This window comes from Anopheles gambiae, chromosome 2 (genome assembly GCF_943734735.2).
Source record: "Anopheles gambiae chromosome 2, idAnoGambNW_F1_1, whole genome shotgun sequence".
Lineage (NCBI taxonomy): Eukaryota > Metazoa > Arthropoda > Insecta > Diptera > Culicidae > Anopheles > Anopheles gambiae.
The window spans coordinates 74,188,575-74,202,185 of NC_064601.1; the positions used below are offsets into that span (position 1 = coordinate 74,188,575).

Here is a 13,611-nt window from a genome sequence, read left to right on the forward strand (position 1 = left end):
CTGCGTCATTAACCCATACTAGTGTATCTTCTCGTACAGCTCATAGTTTACCATGTGCTCCAACGCTCGGAAGAATATTTGTACATTTTCACCTTTAAAATCACATTTTTACAATACCACAAGAAACTACTGACAAAACTACACACAACACGAATCAACACATTTACTGATTCCAGTCCGCTTGAAGCCGACGTTTGTTCTTGGTTCGAACCGTCCAGAGTGTGCGAGAGATGCTATCAAACTGAAGAAACAAGAGAAACCCATCGCCGTTCTTGTACTCTTTCGCAGGGTAGACATACATTTTGCTTTGCTAGGCGCTGTGCTACGGGTAGCATTGAGGAATGAGAGAGAGAGAGAGAGAGAGAGAATACGAAAGGCAGTTTTGAAGCTGGGCAAACAAGGTTGCCAAATGGTACGATTGTCAATGAGTGAGAGCTTACCTAGAGCCGGCTGATCGTGTGTTACTCACACCGCTATGAAATTCCTGTACCTCTCTTGCCGTTAAATTCAAAATAGAACATTGACACCAACACATGCACATCATAAATTGGAGGGAAAATTCGCGATGATGATTTGTATTGTTTCAGATTCTATTGGAATTATTATGCCTTATTGAAAACTATTTAACACGTTGTACAGTGACGCATTTAATTATTTTTTTTACTCAGGAGTAACGGTCCAAAAAGGCCGTATTGCTTAAGCATTTAATTATTTAATATAAGCGTAAGTATAATATAAGCATCATCGCTATCAATATAATTATGTAGCTCATGTGTATAAAAGTAGATTTTTCTGTGCTCTCATTTCTCCGATATTGTTACCAGTCGACAGGCAAATTTTAAAGGTAATATAATCATACCATGTACCGTACATTTAATGACGATTTAATGCCTATTTTTCATGTAAATTGTACCCCTTGTTGTGCCTGTGATTATGAAGGATTGAATTCCTAATCATGTCAGTTCGTATTTTGTTATGTTACTTGACCATTATTTTGCTCTGTCTGCATCTACGCCAGGTTGCAGGTACGTGTTAGCAATACATTACAATTTGTATGATTGAAACATGGGTAGTAGCTAGATCTGTCAACAGTATGGTCAAGAAGTAATGTAATTCCATGGAACAAAAGATAGAAACAACCACGTGTTTGCGTGGTAGGAGCAAATACGAGCAGAGAAATGGCGAGAGGTACAGCTGTTCGTAACAAAAAGAAGATAACAAAGCAACTGCAAAAACGAAACGAAAGGCAGGAAGAGCATGAGAATCGTACCATCTTTCGCGAGAGAGTTTACAGGGTTTGCGATGTGTTTCGGATTTCACGATTTGTTTTTTTTTTATCACGTTCAGCGCTAAAAATTTGTGTGAACTTTCCCCTGTGCCGACGGAGGTCGGATCGGACCGCCAGAGCCGTTTTGATTGGAGAGTATTTTCTCAGGGACCAACAGTGCATATTCTTCTTAAGCACATCGTCGGCCTGTATTGTAATGACTTTTTTTTTTATTTTCCTGTATGATCCCAAATAAAACATAAATGCAGTTTAAATTGATTTTCTAATGAATTTTATTAAAACAATTCAAACACATGTGAGGTTTTTTGACCGATAGCTTAAATTTGGAACTCTACGTAAACACAAAATCACTCTGATGTGATCAAAATTGCTCTGACCACATCAGTAAGTTGTGAATTTAGCCAAAGGTCTCAAGACATCGCTTTGGAGATTTGATTGTTTCGTTTCTAAAGAAATGTTTACTGAGTGCATGGTCTGGCTCTTTACTCGCTTATCAGTTTTGCATTGTATTGTTTCGCCGTACCGTGTGCGCTGCTCGCTCGCGGTCGACTTATGACGAAGTGCCGGCACACCAGAAAGCTGTGCAAAATACGCGTAGCGCTCAACGTGTTAAAATGTTTCTAGACAACATTCTAACTGTCTCGTTTGCCAAATTTACGCGTGAAACTAATAAACGACAATCGCTTAGTCGTCCTCAATCATAGGAAAGAAATGGTATTTTACACGTTCAGCCCGGCGCTGATTTTCATAAACTTTCAGTTCCGCCGGCTTCTAAAACGCAGGCAGTGGATTTTGAAAAACCGCATGTAGAAAAAATGAGATTTTTCGCTATAATTTCAATTTCACTCTATTTATCAATGCTGTTGTGTGTAGGATGAGGGATGTAGATTTAAATAGAGATTAAAAATTCATCATTTCAAAGATTTAACTACCTTTGGCCGAACTTTGTTTAATATTTGTAATTATATTGTTTAACGTGCGGATCAAAAACGTGTGGACTTCCGAGCGTGCATTGTACCCAAATATCATCATAATTGTTTGACATCCCTGATCTATGCATTGCAGGGCTTATGCTACTCTCCGCCTTGGCGCTAGCGTTGTACTAAAACAAAAGGTAAAAGACAATTTCACACCCAGTCAATGCACAGTGGTCAGTTTGGAACAACTGCCGTCAAAAGAAATATGAAATCGTACTTAGTTTTTTCGCCAAATGACAAAGGCAATGGTATAATAGATTACAATCTATAGACCTTAAGACCTCTTTAGACTTTTTAGCATAGGTTTGAATATGGAAAAAACAATGATTTGGACTGATTAATTGATTAAGATCTTTTTTTGATATGAAACAACTTTAGAGAAATTCATATTTTTTCCATAAAGCATAATAATAAACCTTAAAAACAAGGTTTTGTAAATTATAATCTAGCTCTAGGACGCCTCAACTACAGTACATGAAAAACAATTCAAAATTGACAATTGAATAAGCATTTAAAAAAATATCCTTTGATGATTTATAACTTCTTAATTATTTATTTAAAAAATGTATTTACAGTGGAGCGCCGTTTATCCGGGCTTCTCGGGACTTGACCTCTACCGGATAAGCGAATAACACGGATAATGAGTCAAATGATATATTTTATCATCAATTTCTGATTAGTTCTTTAAAAAATTCCTATTTTTTGATAAAAATAACCCAGTTTTTATTAACTTCATGTTTTTCCCATGAGAATATTTGAAATTTGCCATGAATTATAGTGTTTTTTGTTATGATAATGTGCTCTTATAACCGCTTTTTTAAATACCCTCCTCATAACGCAATGTCACCTTTGTATTGAACTGTCATTTCTCAACAGCACGGATAAACGGAAAGCCGGATAAAAGGTACCCGGATAAACGGCGCTCCACTGTACTTTACTTTTATCCTTAGAAAATGAAACAAAACAGCTTGACAAAAAGATAATTTTTATTTTTTAGGCTTTATTCCGGCAAATGTCGACTGTGCAATTGGTTGGTTGTTTGTTTAACTTATAGAGACTTGGAGCATCTCTGCTTCATTCGTCTTTAACTCATGCAATGCAATACTATTTCCATTTCATTTTTCGGTGTAATTACATGCAGAGTTTTAGTACTCTGTTTAAATTAATGTTTATAAATATATACATAAATTTTCAGAACAATGTATTGCCCATAAATACGATGCACGGTGACCAATTATGATTATGATGGCCCAAGTATTATACAGTAAACAATAAATAGAATACAGTTTAGAGCCGTTTATCCGGGCAAATCGCACTCGAACTCGCTCGTGACACGTAATCATTTCAGTATTGTTGCTCTCATTGTAAACAGAGCAGGGGCAACGATAGTGACCTTTTATTTTGCATTGGGAAAGGAATACAACAAAGCATTGCTTACTAGAGTAAAACAAATCAGTTTCATACAATTTGCTTATACTAAAACCGAATAGATAGCGTCCTAAGCATATTTTTAGCACATTCATTTGCATAGTTTTGTCTTAAATCAGATCATGCCAATAGTTTTTCGATACTATCGGTATTTTTCTTATGAATGAGTGAATCATCGTTTCTGTTTCTATTTCGGTACCCACTTGTGCTCTTCGATTCTGATAATGTAAACAAGATCTAAAACGTTCTCTCCACATATTCTCAGAACTCATCGTTGAATCTTATAGCCATACTCACAAACACTCTGTTGTCGGCCACATCTAGCACAAACGTTCCAACAAGCTAATCGTTATTGTTCCTGTGAGTTGCTTAACAAAATCGTGATGATTGTATTGCAAGTTGTCGTGATAATGCTGTTAACCAGCCGCAAATCCGCTAATTGTCAATCAGTAGTAAATCATAATAACGAAAGTGTAAATTTGAGCACACAAAACGATTGGAGATGTGCGAGACTATTAAACCATTGTTTGATTGTTACAACCGTAAACTACCGTGTACCTGGTAAAGAATTTGCCATCAACTTCGACTGCAATGTGCACCCGGTCAAGAATGCACATTCGGACAAAGTGTTTCGAAAGGTTACGAGCTACCGCATGGATGGCAGAAACGCATACAGCGATACTGGATTTGGCTTAGAGTATCTGAGTTTTCCAGACAAAATAACCACACTGGTGCTGCATGGTTACTGTGTGCGTATGCAGAGGGCCGTACCGTTGTACCGTGATTTTCATAATCTTGAGCTGCTGGAGTTAATTAACTGTAATGTGAATCATATCAATGGAGATGTTTTTCAAGATCTGCCAAAGTTGCAAAAGTTAGTACTAAATAGCAGCACATTTGGGGTAATGACCCATGATGTGTTTCACAAACTCATACAATTGAAAGAGATGTTCATAGAGAATTGTACAGGAATACAGTTCACGGCGAGCGATTTGGTAAACATTCAATTAATTGCTGTAAGAAATAGTACGGTGTACCAAATTTCTTCAATATTCGATTATCTACCATCAACGTTAAAGACAATCAATTTCGTCAATGTGCTGACCCATGAGATTCCAAATATAACGCTACGATCGTCAGATGAAGAGCAAAGTGCTGTGGAAGATGTTGCCGTAGTCCAAAGTTTGCTCTCCTGCGTGATTGTAAAAAGTTTGCCACGATTGATTTCACTAAACCTTTCAAGGAACTCGCTATCTGAGAACTCAATAGTGTTGCACAATCTACCGTCGCTGGTTACATTAGTGTTAAGCCATAATGGATTTAATCAAGTATCAGTAGCTTTATTTGCATCCGGATCTTCGTTAAACGTACTCGATCTTAGTCATAATCAAATTTCTTACATACATCCCAAAGCGTTCAGTTCATCACCTTTGCTACGGATGGTAAATCTTTCGTACAATTTGCTTTTGAGCATGGAAAATTTTGCGCCTCTGCCTCGCCTCGAGCGAATCGAAATCGATAAAAATCCGTGGGATTGTTTGTGGTTAACCAAATGTCGAGTTATTAATCCATCACTCTTTGAAATTTTTCGATATAGCAAACGATACGACGTACTTTCAGTATGGGGTCTACCGTGTCGTCTGGAAGATACAAAGGAAATTTCAACTAGTCCCCCATTCGACCGGAGTGAAGAAACCATAGCTGATTCTGTTAGTGCATATCCACAAGGAAAAATATTCACTAAAGGAAGGAAAGAATCAATCGTTCAACCGTTGTCTACTGCTACGAATTCGTTAAAAATATTAATAACAATATCGGTTGGTGTATTAGTATCAAATGTTATAATTTTACTTTACAACCGTTATCGTAAAATTTTACATGTTCCTTTCTATAGGTATCTTACTAAAACGAATTCAATTGGTGATGCTGGAACAGAGAAAAGCACCTCCTTTTGGTACGAGGTACCAGTTGGTGGTGATCCTAATGCAATGCCTCTGAATAATATATATGAAGAAATTTGTGATTCAGACACACGTCGTGATTTATATGACGCACTGAACTTCCATCGAGCTCAAGAACAGTAATCAGCGTAATAAAAATGCCGGTATAATATTTAATGACAGGTTCATAGAACATACATAAAAAACATAATAGAGCTGAGTATTAATGCATTATGTTGAGTATTTATTAGACTAGATGTTAAGTGTTAAATCATAACTGGTAACATTAAATTCCAAAATATCAGCAGGGATCATAGTGTAGCATATCTTCTATTCACAACTTATTATAATACACACTACCAGCTATAGACACATTGTAACACACTTCGGAAAGCCAAAACACACCATTCATTATAACACATCAGCAAAATAATCCACACCATAGCAACATATCCAGACCACACCATAGAAAAAAAAAACCATTGAGACACATTTATCGAAAACAACCGAAATGCGCAACATAAGCAATTCAAGCGTTACTGCAGCCAAGTGGATAAACAGAGAACGCATAGCAACTTATTGCTAAAAGCGCAGTGTAGACAAACATCGACGAACGCACCCGTTCTTTAGCCAGACACATTTAGCTCATCACATTACAACAGTTTATACTTTCCAGAACCTTCCAGAACACTAAAAATGCAGCATAGGCATAATGAGAGACACCTCACTCCGATACAATTGTACCTCATATCAATAACCTTGAATTCGGACAAAAACACGTTGCAAAACCAAATGTACGAAACTCATTGAGTATAAATAAAACCAATTCCGACCGTGGCGTTCAGATTCGTTCGGACTGCCAAGATAGGACGTTACGCTTCCTAATACTTCGCCTTCCAACTTATTTCAAGAGTTTAGTTATGTCCCCTTATCCAAGGTAAGGCTTCTAAACTCCAACGTTTCCTGTAAGGGAAACCCCTTCTGGGTTTCTATGATCGCCTGGACGATCAAGTGTCCGAAAAGTCCGCTTCGAACAAAGTGTTATTCCACCTCGGTTCATGTACACTATGTACCGTATGTACGCTCAACATATAAGCATTACAATAGTAAAAATGAAGAAACGATTGATCTATGAATGCTCTTTAAAGGTATGGGCATTCAAAGGTATGTATCGTTGGATCAGGATGGAAAGCTGAATAATTGCTTCAAAGATTCAATAATTGCTAATCGTCGTTAAAAAGCAATTATTTTATTATAGTGCCGATACAAAATCAATTTATCATTTCTTTAATTCAAATGAATTCCACAATTTTTTAAATTAGATAAATTGAGCTAGCTCACATGTAGGGCACTCCTGAAGCAGAGCGATTGTAGCGTAGAACAAGTAAGTAAGTGATACTTGTTGCTTGAATTTTGTAAAAATACAAAATGATCTTCGAGCATGATATCGATATTCTAAACATTTAATAACTTTTTTTTTAATATTGTGAACCGTTTTATGCACTTGTTGTACAAAAAAACTTGATGGAGGTTCCTTTTCTTAGACATATTTGCAATGTAAGATGCGCGTTTTTATCGTCCATATATTTTTCCTTCAGGCGCGAGACCGTGAGCGGTTTCGGACACTCCTGAGGCAGGCCAAGACCGCAAAGCGGTTGTAGCGCCGGATAAGTAAGTAAGTATTTTTCCTTCAAAACTAATATTTTTTATAACTCTTAAAACACGAAATATTTTATACATAAATATATATCAATCAAATCAGGTAACAAATAAAATCTTTTTCGTTTTGGTAACGACCTACTACATAATCACACCGGTTTATACAGCCTTTCGAGGCGCATAAAGTGTACCTGGCAGTCGATATCTTGATTATGAGGGATGGTCCATATCAGGTTTAAACCCACGCCGAGCATGTTGTTGAGTCGAACAAGTTGCTGATTTCCCCAGGTATGCTATATAATGGCATAATAAAGATTCCTTGTTACTAACTAATTCAATTGACTCAAAAACCAGTTAATGATAGTTGCATTTTTTTTTATGTAAACCAATGATTTGCGTTTAATCAATATGGATACATTTCCTTTTAACTTGATTGCAATAAAATACCACTGGCATGTTATTAATTTAAACATATAAATTCTACATCGAAATTAAACATGTTCGTATGACAAGAAAAATGTATGACTAAAACGGCATACAAGAATATAAATATATCACACCTGATCATACAATAAATATGTCTCCAAATATCAGGAGCTTTCTTCCAATTCTTTTTTCTACTTTTCTTTTATTTCAAAGACACACAAATCGAATTAAAAAAGAATATGAATGTAAATGTATGTTAAATTTACATTTTTCAGTTCCCGAGCTAATTTGTGAAGGCAAAAATGTTTTAAACTAATCAAATTTGTGAAACAACAGAAAGAAAAGGATTCATTTAATTTCAGACATACTTCAGCGGTGTATTCTAAACAGTTTCCATAGGATAATCGACTACGTCTAAGCGTGACAATCGAACATTTCTTGCTGATCTCCACCAACTGTAACGAAAAATAACGAATAAATATTTCATGTGAAATATTGTTCATGTCACGCCTCTTAATGGTTAATATATTTGCTAATTTAGAACTTACCGGTACCAGGGCATTAAATGATCTCTTGCTATGATAATAACGTTCGCAGAGTAAGCAATCATCTGAAAAGAATTACAAATCAGCGATTTATTTTAAATTATGTATATGAGACCAGAGAAACTGCATACAGACCACCAACGATAGAAAACAAATGACAGCCACTTTAGCTAATTCCTCTCCAAATGGATCGTGTTCAGAATGTTGAAAACGCAACACCAACATGCAAACCAGTGTGAGCATAAAGCACACAAATGACAATATAGAGTAGATCAAAAGATCCGACTGCGGATTTATATAAAAAAGAAAAGTGGTTGCGTAAAGAAATTAAATTTATGTTTAATAAATATGATGTAACTAGAGTATTAGGAATATCTTACCATCAATAGATTCCGATTATCTGGATTACGGTACCATACTAGCACTGACTCGCAACAACCATAACTGTAAAACATGAACAATATCTTACATTAACCAAACCACTGCCTTTGTAGGCATTTGGTACTTACCGAAGCGTTTCGTGGGTTTGGAAATTGTGCAAACACAACTCACACCGAGTAAGTCCGGAACGGTTTAACCAAAGCTCCAAACATTCCAAATGCACGTATTTCATCGATCCCTTGCACAGACATGGAGATATCATGCTGTTAATGAGAGTATGAGAAGTATCAGCATATGTTGCTTTAGACTTGCTTACAGTTTTCCACTAGATGTAAGTGTTTAATTTAAAATCTTACCTTATCTCATCGCTAGAGCCCTGACAAATACGACACACCACTGAATCAATGCTGCTGCCGCGGGGTTGACTGATGCATATGCCCGAAAGTGAATGATCTCTGCCAATATCACTGGAATCCGACGATTTTCGTACGTCATCTTCTGAAAGCTTACGATTCATTTAGTTGACTGTTCAAAATTACTCAAATTTCGAATACTACAAGTACAAACTAATTTTGATATTTAAATAAATTCCGTCTCTAAAACTGGTGATAGCATATTTGCTAAATAGAACAACAATATACTGTTTGCTAGATTGTTTTTCTATGTCTAAATTATGTTTTTACTGCATGGCTTGCTTAGTAGTGCCCATGTGAAAAGTAAAAATTGAATACGATTTGTACTATGTTAAAATTGGGAAACGATTATAAAACAACTTATAAATAGGTAAAAAAACATGTTTTTAACGAAAAGTTTTTTTTTATATTTCACAATTATTAATGAATTACGTATAATTTACGTTTACACGGGCGCGTAAACGTGTATAACAGCTCCGTAGAGATACCCATCATGAGAATTTCTGCGTTTCCGTAGCAGCGCGTTCGAATGACATTTCATTTCTATGGCTGGATTGTTACAGTGGCGGTCACCTAAAGTCGGACACCTCATATTTTTTACCTTTTATCTAACTTTGCGGCACCATGGGCAGTTCCTTAGACCACTTATTGGACAACTTTCTTGACACGTCTTTGAGGACACTTTTTAGCTGCACGTGCGAAAAAATCAGACTAATATCTTTTAAAATCTCGAAACACCATTCATAAATGTGATAAAAGGTAAAACATTTATGCGGTTCACTGAAAAGTGGGACAGTCTTCATTTCATAGCAAAACGATCACTTAGCATGCCAATATTAACAAATATGGTTCTTAAACCATTTGATATCAGTTATAAATGTGATAAAAGGTAAAACATTTATGCGGTTCACTGAAAAGTGGGACAGTCTTCATTTCATAGCAAAACGATCACTTAGCATGCCAATATTAACAAATATGGTTCTTAAACCATTTGATATCAGTTATTAAATGTCCATAGACTACACTGGTTGGTCATTTGCGTATTACATAACCTAGGCCAAGCACTCTACAGTCCGGATTAACCAATTTAAATATCAGAATAATTTTAAGAGGGTATTAATATTTTTCTAATCATTGGGTATTTTTATTGGGCCACGCCTGTACGTATTCTCAATTTAATTAAGCTTTAACATTTAACACATCTATTTTGGTTTTAAATAAAAAAAATTAATCTATTTTTTTAATTCAAACTGTACTACTCCCAGCACTATTTGCGGGCACCCATTTGCGTGTGTGATGTTGATTTTGGTTACTTTATCATGTTCCATTGTCATAACAAAAAAGCGCTATAATTCATGGCACATTTCAAATATTCTCATTGGGAAAACATGTAGGGTAACTGTACCAGTATTCGGCAGTGTACCTGTTTTCGGCAGGGTAACCAAAAACGTGTATTTACGCAAAAACACGTTAAAAATTGTATCAACACATATTTTTTTAAATAGAGATATGCTCATTTGTTATTCATACACGAAGTTTCACATCATTTCCTTGCATATTTTTCAAAATAATAAACGAAATGTGCAGAGTTCAACATGTTTCGGCAGATTTGCAGTTAGCCAATAGTTCGGCAGGTTTCATTATTAACAGAATCAGAGCACCAAAACAATAAAAGTATGGTTTTTATGAAAGATTTGATGGTTGCAGATTTTATACTAGCCCGCTTGGAATTTTAAAATCACTAAACACAAGACATTATTCACTTTACATGCTGCCGAAAATTGGTACACGGTAAATGTTGATTTTTGACAGATCAATGCTTTGGGCTACTGCCGAAACTTGGAACAAAAACACACTTTTGATTTCGTTGAATATTCATTTAAAACTTGATCAGAAAACTGTAATGTGTATGTCGACACATAAAACCACATATTTTGTATCAAATATCACCAATTTCACTATAAATTATCCAATAACTTGAGAGAAAGATAATAATTTGTGAGCCATTCGGAGCCGTACTCTACAGCCGTCAGGCAGTCTCATTTCTCCAGTGCCTACTTTGTTTGTAACTCAAATCAAAATGACTGTAAAAATTGCCAGCAAAATGCCCAAAATGGGCAACATAAAATTAATAATTTAAGTACTTTTTAACACCATTCTTAGGAAAGTGAGAGTGTAGAACTGTTTTAAACATTTTTGTCTATCTATTGGTATTAATTAAAACATTTTCCGATCCGTATTCGCGTTGCCGAAAATAGGAGCACAGCCTGCCGAAAATAGGACCAAACTGCCGAAAATAGGAATAAAACCAGTGTTTGCATTTCCATGAATATCGCTAGAAAATGCATTTGAAACGGCAAATAAAAAATATCACAACATAATTCGATAGTTTATCGTTCAAAATAACGTCACTTTCATGAAAAGTAATAAAAATTGTAAGTGTACAAACAGTTTTTGTGAAACTGCTGCACTAACCTGCCCAATACTGGTACATTTGCCCTAGTTAATGAACTAGCTAAGATTTACCAAAACATAATAAACATTTAAGACAAAAGATCAGGAATTTGTGATAAAATGTATACATTGACTCTCTCTCCGTGTTATTGGAGTATCCGGGCGAGGTTAAGTCCCGATGAGCCCGGATAAACGGCGCTCCACTGTAATTCCCCCCTTTGTTACGATCGGGACAATCATTCGGAAATTCACGGCCCTATTAAGTTTAGCCGCTCTCTCTCATAATATGCATCTTAGGCGCTCTCTGTCAACTTTCATAGGAAGACAGTCGTACGATCGAATCGATCATTAATGTATTAACGATAATAAAATTAAAAAAAAAAACACATTTTTCAATTGCTTTATGTGAAAAGGTTTATTCATTTTGCATTTTTAGTTATCAACAAATCGAGTAACAAAGAGAGCGTAGTTTATTTTTAAGGATAATAAACAAACGCTGGTACATAGATGAATATAAGTTGTGGTCTGTTCTTTAAAGTGTGTTCAAGCTACAGCTTTGTTGAGGAAGCGAATGTTCACAGAAAAAATATGATGCTGCTTAGGTGTTTAAACACTATAACCACTAGCATGTTGATTGATAAAATCAACATAGTACGACACCTTGGTTAACACGCCGGGATATGGAGCGATAGCACACGGTTTAATACTCCAGGAAACGATGCCCACCTGGAATTCTTTATATATCAAGGGACCACCAGAATCTCCCTGAAAGTATACGAATTTGAGTTAAAAATAAGATTACCACATCTAAAAACAAGCACTATTACGTAACCAACGCGATATAGTATACTTACACTGCATTGGCCTTTTCCACCGCCAGGCTCGGCTGCGCAAATCTGTGTTGGATAAATGTGATTGGAGTGGATACGATTACATTCATCGTTCGGCACTGCATAGTAATCGATCTCCTGCAAAGTGGTCTGGACTGGTCCATCTGAAGCATTGCGGCCCCATCCAACAAGCGTCACCAGATTAGACTCCTGCACGTCGATTTCGAAAAATCGTTTCGGCAGTCGAACTGGTTGCACCTGGTCACTAAACACCAGCGGTTTGCGCAGTTTCAGCAGAGCAATATCATCAATATAGCTGTCGGCGGGGTTGTATCCGGGATGAATTACAACATCCTCAATCGCATATACGGATTCGTCTTCAGTCCGGGAAATGTCGGCCCTTCCCACCTGTATCGTCTGGTACAGGGGCGTAGTATAATCGACGCAGTGGGCAGCCGTAAGAATCCAGCGATCATTTAAGATACTGCCACCACACGAATGACCTCCACTAGCACCACGCAGAGACACAACAAATGGATAGTTTTCGATTGCTGCATCCGTACCGTTGACGATCTTTGATTGATCGATTGGACCAGCTATGGGACGAAGATGAAATTACATATCGAAACGTCTTAGAAACTTACAACCTACAATTAAAACATACCCTGCGCTAGTCCAATAAACGCAAACGTAGCTACTAGCGGCAAAATCATCTCGATTAACGTTCCACTTCCCAGACGCGCACAGAACTAACCTCTGCTACACTGTCAAGCTAAAGTATGCCCAATCATGGGCTTTATATTTCAGATAACGCCGTAATCACTCCAATGCGGAGGATAAGCTACTTGTACAATTAATATATTGTTACAATACACCATACCGTATACCTAAATATCTATTGTTGATAATCTGCCAATTGAAATCTACACACTCACCCCTAGCTCCGTCCTTCTGCTTTCCTCGCCATTTCCTCTACACTTATTGCGCGCATTTGAAACTTGGTCAATCTTATCTGATCATTGTAGTAGTAGTAATCTATTGTCTGAGAAAGTGTACACACCGCCATGATATTGAAGTCTCTATTTTAGGATCGTCACGATTAATCTTATCTTGTATGGATGTTTGCTCGCACAAAATAAGCTATTTTTTAGTTGAATAGTTTTAATTTTAGTAAGCATCTTTTTAATGCTAATCAAACAATATTGTTAATGAAGAATAGTTTCTGTTGTATGAATCAATATTTATACTATTGGAGCCTTGCACGATAATA

The 13,611-nt window shown here is 36.4% G+C and overlaps 3 protein-coding genes across 4 annotated transcripts; 1 reads left to right on the plus strand and 2 right to left on the minus strand.

Moving 5' to 3' along the window:
* The first annotated feature begins 3,539 nt into the window (after nt 1-3,539).
* Nucleotides 3,540-6,518, plus strand: LOC4576485 (leucine-rich repeat-containing protein 15). The gene is made up of 2 exons (XM_061647442.1): nt 3,540-5,510; nt 5,588-6,518. Exons 1-2 carry the CDS (start codon nt 4,077-4,079, stop codon nt 5,597-5,599), a joined length of 1,446 nt encoding a protein of 481 aa, XP_061503426.1. The 5' UTR covers nt 3,540-4,076; the 3' UTR covers nt 5,600-6,518.
* An 811-nt stretch (nt 6,519-7,329) lies between these two features.
* On the minus strand, nt 7,330-9,504 carry LOC133391972 (E3 ubiquitin-protein ligase MARCHF2-like). Of its 2 annotated transcripts, XM_061649448.1 has the most exons (7): nt 9,001-9,504; nt 8,773-8,907; nt 8,644-8,707; nt 8,399-8,548; nt 8,267-8,328; nt 8,087-8,173; nt 7,330-7,585 (listed from the first exon to the last, which is right to left on the minus strand). In XM_061649448.1, the coding sequence occupies exons 1-6, from the start codon at nt 9,159-9,161 to the stop codon at nt 8,101-8,103; spliced, it is 645 nt and encodes a 214-aa protein (XP_061505432.1). In that variant the 5' UTR covers nt 9,162-9,504; the 3' UTR covers nt 7,330-7,585; nt 8,087-8,100. The 2 variants fall into 2 exon arrangements, with proteins under 2 accessions (XP_061505432.1, XP_061505430.1); XM_061649446.1 differs by lacking the exon at nt 7,330-7,585 and having other exon boundaries at nt 8,070-8,173; nt 9,001-9,501.
* Nucleotides 9,505-11,899: 2,395 nt separating this feature from the next.
* On the minus strand, nt 11,900-13,289 carry LOC1275705 (chymotrypsin-1). The gene is made up of 3 exons (XM_061646859.1): nt 13,006-13,289; nt 12,366-12,937; nt 11,900-12,276 (listed from the first exon to the last, which is right to left on the minus strand). The coding sequence occupies exons 1-3, from the start codon at nt 13,052-13,054 to the stop codon at nt 12,118-12,120; spliced, it is 780 nt and encodes a 259-aa protein (XP_061502843.1). The 5' UTR covers nt 13,055-13,289; the 3' UTR covers nt 11,900-12,117.
* Between the last annotated feature and the right edge of the window lie 322 nt (nt 13,290-13,611).